Raw genomic sequence first — 8,963 nt, forward strand, 5'->3', positions numbered from 1 at the left:
CCCTTTCCAAACCTCAACTCCAATGTTATCTAAACATGAATATCATCTACTATCCTACCTTTCCAAACCTCAACTCCAATGTCGTGCAAACATGAATTTCGAATATCATCTACTATCCTACCTTTCCAAACCTCAACTCCAGTGTCGTGTAAACATGAATTTCATGAAAAAACAATAAAGCACCAAATCCCAATATGATATACTAATTGGATTATTTCATTTATAACTCTATTCAAGTAGAATAAATGATTTATTACACTCCTCTCTAAACATAGCATTACAACAACTCCTTGCAAATCTCATCTCTAATAGCATTTCTACATAAAGACATGAAGAAACAACATACCGGCATATCCCAATACAATACAATAACCTAACCACATTAGTATTCATTTATAATTCAACTAGAGTAGAGCAAATGACCCATTACTCTACCTCTCCAATAGATCACAAGTGTGATGTAGAAATTAGCTACTCTTCAGTGACATATTGTTTCCAAACAGACTATTTTACCAAACATGTTCCCATCCATTGAACCTGACTGGTTCTTGGCACTATCCTTTTTCTTTGGATAATGTGGGAAATTCCCATCCATAATAGTGATTGGGCTGTCAAGATAGTGCTGAAACAAGAGCAAGAGGCAGGACGATACAAACATGGGAATGGGCCCAAAATTCCACATGAAGAAAGCCAGTGAGAGGTTGAAAACCCTCAATCCCACCGACCAGAAATGAGCCCCTTTGTTGAATAGCCTGCTGACATATTCCAAACGAGCGCTCTCCATCTCTGGCGTTGGAGGAGGTGTGGTGATGAGAAAACTAACGTGACTGTAATGGCGGACACATTGCACATGGCAGAGAAAAGCAGTGAGAAGAGAGAGCAAGATCATCATGCACTTGACACAAGATGTGATGGGTCCTCTCATCCCATACATACTCAATTGATCAGTATGGGAGTTACCCACTCTCACCCCCAACAGTAGTCCTATGACTGAGCAGAGGCCAATGGAGGTGGAGGCCAGAAGGGTGGCCGCCATTATGCCATTCCTTATTGTCTGCACTGCCAACATTCCATGCTTCATTCCCTCCTGCAAGTGCACAATTCAGCCATCACTTTCTAAGATATATTGTATACAATATTTCAATACTATAAACATTACCATGATGAAAAGAGCATTAGAGGAGAAGATCTAGTAGTGTATTCTAATTTCAAGTTTTTCAAAAACTACTTCAATTTTTTACAATTTAGTTGACAAGTCCCCTTTTCATAATTAAGGTTTTAGGGTCGTAATATCAAATATGATGCTATATGAGTATTTTTTGTTCCTAAAGTAACCAAAGCAAGCCTTTAAAAAGTGAGACCAACAGACCTACAAAAGAGACACCCATGTTTGAACAGCTGATGGGGCATCGTGCATGATTGCTTGTGTTTTAGAATAAAAGATACATTACATTCAATTATGGGTAGTCATCATCAAAAGGAAAATCTTAAGTTTCCTTATTTGACTGGTTTTTTTGTGATGGTGAGCAGGTTGTGGCTCTGGCTCACTGGTTACTGGTCTGGGAGGTTTTACTGGTTGCCTTGCCTTCCAGTTTGTTTACTTTCCAGGTTCCAGTGTATTTTTTGGTTGCTTTTTCTGAATACATCTGTTGGTTTCAGGTCCATGTAAAACCTGGTTTAGATGTTCAGTTGGTTTTAGGTCCTTTTAAAACCTGGTAGTGCTTCATGGTATATCTTTCTTTTTGATGTAAAGGGTTTTGGGGCCCCTTCAAAACCTGTTTTTACCTTAATCTAAAACAATAATGACTTTAAAGTCACTATTATTGGTACAATGTCATCTAAACAATTATACATTAAATCAACAATTGTGAGTATTAAATTAACACTTGTATGGTTCTCTCCCATTACTGTCTATGTTTCAATTATCTTTTGTAAATTAAAAGTCCACTAGCAAATCATCTATGAGCTAATTGTTGCCTATTTCTTGAAAAACAATTAGTAGCTAGATTAATTTGGCAACTTTATTGACATCTATACTATACAATTATTAAGATCTTTTAGAAAAGGTTGATGGATTATAGAGGCATTTGTGCAAAAGTTTCAGATTAGTTGTACAAACTTTTTGGTTGTCTAAGCAAATGGATAATATTGTAAAAGAAGCCATGTTTTGGGCGACACTTTGAAATGATCACTTTTTGATCCTTGGGCATTTGACGCATTCTAGAGGGTGTGTCATTACTACCTATAAACAAGAACAATAGGTGTAAGTAGTTAAGTTGCATATGGAGATTCTAAAAAAAAGTAGTCATACTCTGATGTATAGTTTAAAACCTTCAAGTGCACCAAGTTAACTACAATGACTAACAACTAAATCCCAGTTATTAATAATATAAAAGAAACAAAAAGTATGACTACTATCCACAATTACTCTTCTTGCAAATGGGGTTGGAAGAAGAGTGGGTTTAACCATGGAGGAAACTTTGCAGCTAAGCACACTGGAGTTGGAGTAGTACTGGGATAGGTGACCTTGCAAGAAGTTCCGGTGCTTCACCACTGTGAGCATCACCTAGATCCAGTGAGTGCTAAGTGTTTCATTCAATCTCATGAGAGATGGGTTCGATGAACCACCACTTATGAAATATGGGTCAATGAATTTGACTCCAAAATCAAACAGTTAAAGCTTAAGAGCAATATCACAATTTGACTTGCTATGGAACATATATCTTACTTATCAGTATAATTACTCTTGAAACATGTTCAACTACTAGATCTTTTTCGCTCTACATTTACCTTTATAATAGCCTCGACCCAATCCCGCCTGTGGATTGCATTGATGGAGATGAAAGTTGTGTGGGGGTGGGTGAGGATCCTGTGAAGCAGGCAACCATGGTAGACAGCGAAGAGTAGCAACCCCAATGGAACAAGAATTACATCCAGATGGGTTTCATTCCATGCAAGTATTTCTCCCACTAACCCCATTACCACTATGAATGAATGGAATATCTAATCAATGGAGTAGGCTTGATCAGAAGATAGCATGCATTTAACCTGGTCTTTTGAGATTAAAAGTGAGGAAAAGAAGAGTTTATAATTAATTAAAATATATGTCCCACATGATGCACGGTTGAAGTGTAGGCTTGGTATGTTTCGTTAACGGGTGGATATTCCAATGCTTCTCTCCTTCAAAATAGATGTTCCAATGTTTTTGTTTTCTTTCCTGAATTTTCTTTTGGGCATTTCCTCACAGACATATGGCGAAAAAGAACAAAAGTAGCCTTGCGTCTGTTAGGAAAATCCATTGATCAGATGAGTTAGAAATGGCCAAACAACGAAGCTCCTTTGCTTTGTTGCGAACTTCCCCGAGCTGGAAGGAGACAAGGATTCGAGGAATATCCAACCACAGTTGCAAGTTGTTGCAAATTTGGAGATATCTTTGATGTAAACAAGTAAATTGTAGTGGAAATTATAGTTTAGAAAATTGGTTATTAAAGATTGGTTCTTTTATTTTTTATTTGGTACTTTTATAAGCAATTGTTTGGTGGTGGGAGTATTTGTAGTTGTAGGCTTATATAGGTCATCAATAGTAGTTTGAGATTAGAGATGTTATATCGTTTAAATTATAGTAGCGAAAATTATTCACATTGAGATTAGTGATATTGTAAATGTAAATGTTCAAAGTATAGTAGTCAAAATCAAGGAAAAATTGGGATTATTCATAATTAATTGGGTATAGTTGTAGGCTATATAGATTGGTCAGTGGCAGTTTGAGATTAGTGATCTTGTAATTGTTCAAAGCATAGTAGTACAAATAGGGAAAAAATGGGATTATTCATGATTAATTTGACATTCGTAGTTGTAGGTTATATAGATTGGTCAATGGTAGTTTGAGATTAGTGATATTGTAATTTTTCAAAGCGTAGTATCAAAAATTGGGGGAAATTTGGGATTATTCACAATTAGTTGGGTATTTTTAGTTGTAGGCTATATAGGTCGGTCCATTGTAGTTTGAGATTAAAGTGATATTGTAACCGTTCAAAGCATAGTAGCGAAAATTGGGATTATTTGTGATTATTTGGAAATCACAGTTAGAGCTAATTCTTCCCATAGAAAATGGGCTAAAATTGGTCAACTATGGTCAACAATTTTTTGGAGAAAAATCAAGAGTAATCCAAAAAAATGAGAAAAATAAGATGAAATAATGAAACCGCTTAAAAACATCACACACTAATGATAAAGTTCTAGGTTAGAAGTGTTAAATAGTCAAAGTTGACTTACCATTTTCAAACTTATTTATTTCCTTAGTATGTGACATTGATTACTATAAATAGAATCCATATCTTCTTTCATTTCTTGTGCATTGAAACCTTATCCATACATACCTATGTGATTTTTGACTATTCAAAATTAGTCTTGGTAAATAAAGAAAATTTGATTGTCTCACCTCTTTTTTTTTTTCATTTTCAAGTGATTTTCATTGTTTTGATATCACTCAAACTTCTGACCTTCCTTGTAGAACTTGGAGTTGAAGTTCTAGACTTGCATTTGGCCTTGAGGAACTTGGTGAAGGGTTGCTTTGTGGGTTTTTAGAACTTAAAATAGAAACATTAGTGGGCTTCTCATAATAAATATCACCAATAAGAATATTCTATTAAGAATGTACATTGTCGTAAAAATTACATCTATTTGACAAGAGTTTCTCAAATGTACATCGTCGTAAACATTACATCTATCTGACAAGAGTTTCTCAAATGTACATCGTCGTAAAAATTACATCTATCTGACAAGAGTTTCTCAACCCCTTGATTTGTAACATGCTTCTTTCCATTTCCACCACTCTATAATTCTTCCTTCTATCCACTCCACTCTATTGAGGTGTGTGGGTGGTGGTGATTTTCTTTTTGAAGTCATTTATCTCATAATGATTTTCTATTTCTTTTGAACGATACTCTCCTCCACGATTTGTCCCTCAACATTTTATTTGGCACCTTTTTTCCTTCTTCTCTACATCAGCTTTAAAACTCTTAAATGTATCAAGGGCTTCATCCTTAAACTTCATGAAATTTACCCAACACATGCATGATTAATTGTTTATAAAATAATAAAATATGATGACTTACTCAAATTTTTTATTTGCATCGGACTACAAATGTCTAAATGGACAAGTTAAATTGGGTGATTGATCCTCCACACATTTCATTTTGAAAATGTCTTCCTTGCATGCTTTAATTTTCCACATCATTACAAATTGTTAGATTATGGTGACTGATCAGGAAAGTACTGTACATCATAATTACATAATTTTTGGGCCATGGCCGACATTGTAGCCGACATATGGCCGACATTTTGTAACCCTAAAACGGATAAAATACTTGTATAAAAGGGTTTAGGGTTAGGTATTTTCATTATGATGTGATGCGAAATTGCTTCTTGCGGCGGTATTGTGCTATAAGGGATTACGGACTGTAATAAGGTTGTAATCACTGGATTGTAATAAGATCGGACTTGCTGTTTGGTGGATGTAGCCCAGGGATTGGGTGAATCATGTTAAATCTTGGTGCCTTGTGTTCATTTCTGTGTGATCTATTATTTTTCTGTTATTGGTTATATTTGCATGTAGTTTTTTATTTCTGTCCGTGGTTTATCCTAACACAAATCTCCTTGTTCTCTTCGACCTTAGTGAATCTAATATCAAATCTTTTGATGTAAGATTGAAGCTATTAAAATCAAATATCCATCCTTAAGACACCACAACCAAATTGTTTCCCCATAAATCATATTAGCAAGTTAATTTCTATAATTATGACAATACTGTTAGCTAATAGTTGTAGTAAGTTTAAGTATAGGAACATTTTAATGTGAGAGTTTTTGGTATTAAGAAATGGGGTTGGTTAATTGTATATAGTGATGACTTCTGACTAATCTTGAGCCTTGTTTTTCTGTCTATGGGCCAACCTCCATTCTGGCTTCTTTTTAAATATAAAAAGTAAGTTGATTTCTATATTTTAAAAAATCAATAGAAACATTTCTGTAACGCCCCGCTCGGGAACCCAAGAGAAATAAACCTAAAATGTTACAATGTTTACTGAACTATTTTTTTTTAAAAGTTTAAACAACATCAAGATAACATTAATGCGGAAGCAATATGAACATATACATCAAATACACATATGCAAATATAGATACAGTTTCAAATTCCTCAAGAGTTCCTTTACGTTGAGTCACATTTAATGATTTTAAATTAATTAGTTTAAGTTCCAAGTATAATGTCTCAAGATCATAAAGAAATAACAGATACATAAATCGCATAAGCAAATGCGTAAGTATAAACCATACAATGAAAGCACATCCACTAAATAACATCCACTGCACATGTCGCAGGGTATGTGAAAATAGATACAATACACCAAGATATATGATAACATATATACATCATTAGAAAAGAAGTCTCTGAGATAAGAAATAAGAATGATAAAGGTACATCTTCTACAACGAACATCCAACAGCTGGCAATGTGAAGGGGAACCCAAATGGTAAGAAGGCACTACCTCCCGACCGCGTGGTTACCTAGTCAGGCTTCCACTCCCACCGTGCAGGGAAGATAATGAACGATCCACATACGGCTATCAAACATAAAACATTCCTAGGCAAGGTACCCCTAATAGCCAAAACTACCTCAAAGGTAACACATACTACTTAAGAAGATAAAATAATCCAAAGAAAGAACACTCAATCCAATACCGACACCACATAACCAAACATTATACACAAACCAAGTATAAACCAAATACCAAGATCATAAGATAAAGTCAACGAAAGATAATCATCTCAAGTCAAAAACCACATGTCAAAAGTACAACATAATGAAACACCAATCATCATCAATGAAAGTAAGTAACCACAATAAACACATCCAACAATAGATACACCACCAACAATAAGTACACCACATCCAACAATAAGTACACCACATCCAACAATAAGTACACCACCAGAGATACACAAAAACTACAGAGGAGACTTAGGCTACATACTAGGGAGTGTCATCACATGGCTGCTTGAGTTACCCTGGACTGATCTCTTAATAGACCCCGGACCCTCAAGCGTTGAGTTACCCTGGACTGGTTACTATGAACCCCGGACCCTCAACATCACACATATGGAAACTAGAAAGCCCTCTCAAGAAGACGAGGCACTCATCTCATTCCCATCCTTAGTCTATACAAGCACTCAAGGCATGGGTAGATCAAATATCTCTAACTTATCTTTTTAGTGTGTTTCCCCCCATAAATTTTACTTACTAGATTATCACTTATTACATAACTTGCATTAGGTTACCCTGGTACTGACCACTTTGGGTCCCGGACCCCTATGCAAGCCACTCCCAAGTCACATACCTAGACAACCTCTCCTAAGCACATAAAAACACAGTTGTGTCCCATACCACAACACCCATAAAGATCAAACTCGGTTCCTTAATAGGCAACCTGATAACAAGATGGATCAAACTAAATCCAAATACACATAAATGCTCACAAAACAAATCTCATAAGTATAAACTTCAATTTGAATCACAAGAATCATCATAACATCTAGCCACATAATAGTATCCAAGAAATTTCACAAAACCTCTGGTGTACATCCTAGACTGGTCGACATCTAAACGACACCAAAATCCAAAAAGAAATATAGACAGTATATAGAAAACAGTATAGTTTCATAGATTGGATTTGATTTAAAAACACAAAGTCTTGAGTCAAACAATAAGGTTTCTAGTTTCTTTTTTTAGTGTAAGATTCAAGTAGATAAGATTCATTCGTTTACCCCTATAATTCAACCCGTTCTTACATTCCTATAAATTGCATAATTACCTCCATACATTTTTAAGTCAATTCTTCCAAAATAATCCAAGGTAATTATCTATTTAAACTATTAGATAACACTTATTGATATTAGAATAAGAGCTTATAATTTTATTAAAATCAATATTAATAAAATTAAATATACTTAGATCTTAATTGAACATCTTTCATTATTAATTAATCTTAATTAAATCATATTTAATTAAATTAATAAATAATTATATAACATACTAATTAAGAAATCTAATCAAACATTGTTAAAATTTAATTATCTTTCTTTTATTCTCTGACTACATAATAATAATTTATTAAAACTTTTAACTAAATATTATTAGTGTCTCTTTAAAATATGGATATATATTTTTAAAACTATTAATTAGAAACCATTGCTTAATAAATAAATTATTTAAAACAATTTAAAATTTAATTGTTAGATCTACCCTTTAATAATAATTATTTATTAAATATTAATATTTTAATATATATATATATATATATACATTCATTATTACTAAAGAAACCTTAATAAAAAAATTAATTATACTAAATTAAATTAGAATTTTACTAAATTAAACATAATACAAATTTAAATCTTTTTAAATAAACTATACTAAAATTATTTAAAGTAACTACTACCCTTTCTTTATAAGAATTACGTGTGCACTCCCTTATTATTATTTTTGTTTTAATAAAAATAAAGGGGCCCACTTTAATTAAAGGAAAGGCATGCGGTTGTTTTAGATATGCCGCAGCCCACCAAATCGCATGTACTGTGCAATCTTTTGGGAGCCGCCGTCAGCAGTGGAGTGGGAAAAAGGTATGTTTTGTTTTATTTTATTTTATTTATTTATTTATTTATTTTTTTTGAAAAATAAATTTTATGAATTATAAAATTCATAATTTATTTATTTTTAATAACATTTACAATGTTAACCTGATAGGATAAATAAATCAAACCATTCAAATTTTCAATTTAAGATTTTCATTTCCAAAAATTAAACCCTTCCAAGTTTAAATTTTCTTAATTCCATTTTAGTCCAAAACCTAGATCCCGATTTAATACTAATTTTCTTTCAATTGTAGAACGAGGTTATCTAAATAGTT

General features: G+C 33.3%; 1 protein-coding gene across 1 annotated transcript; it reads right to left on the reverse strand.

Annotated features, from left to right (window-relative positions):
• Window positions 1-478: 478 nt before the first annotated feature.
• Window positions 479-2,979, reverse strand: LOC149556445 (uncharacterized). The gene is made up of 2 exons (XM_089829848.1): window positions 2,791-2,979; window positions 479-1,087 (listed from the first exon to the last, which is right to left on the reverse strand). The coding sequence occupies exons 1-2, from the start codon at window positions 2,977-2,979 to the stop codon at window positions 479-481; spliced, it is 798 nt and encodes a 265-aa protein (XP_089685974.1).
• Window positions 2,980-8,963: the final 5,984 nt, after the last annotated feature.

This window comes from Cupressus sempervirens, chromosome 5 (assembly GCF_028749045.1).
Source record: "Cupressus sempervirens isolate cs-2001-9-10 chromosome 5, ASM2874904v1, whole genome shotgun sequence".
Lineage (NCBI taxonomy): Eukaryota > Viridiplantae > Streptophyta > Pinopsida > Cupressales > Cupressaceae > Cupressus > Cupressus sempervirens.

Bases quoted from the DNA above. Each gene is read 5' to 3' on its own strand.
- LOC149556445 (XM_089829848.1), bottom strand. From the start codon at position 2,979: ATGGGGTTAGTGGGAGAAATACTTGCATGGAATGAAACCCATCTGGAT. The intron at 1,088-2,790 runs GTAAATGTAGAG...GTGCACTTGCAG, and splicing joins GGGTCGAGGCTATTATAAAG to GAGGGAATGAAGCATGGAAT.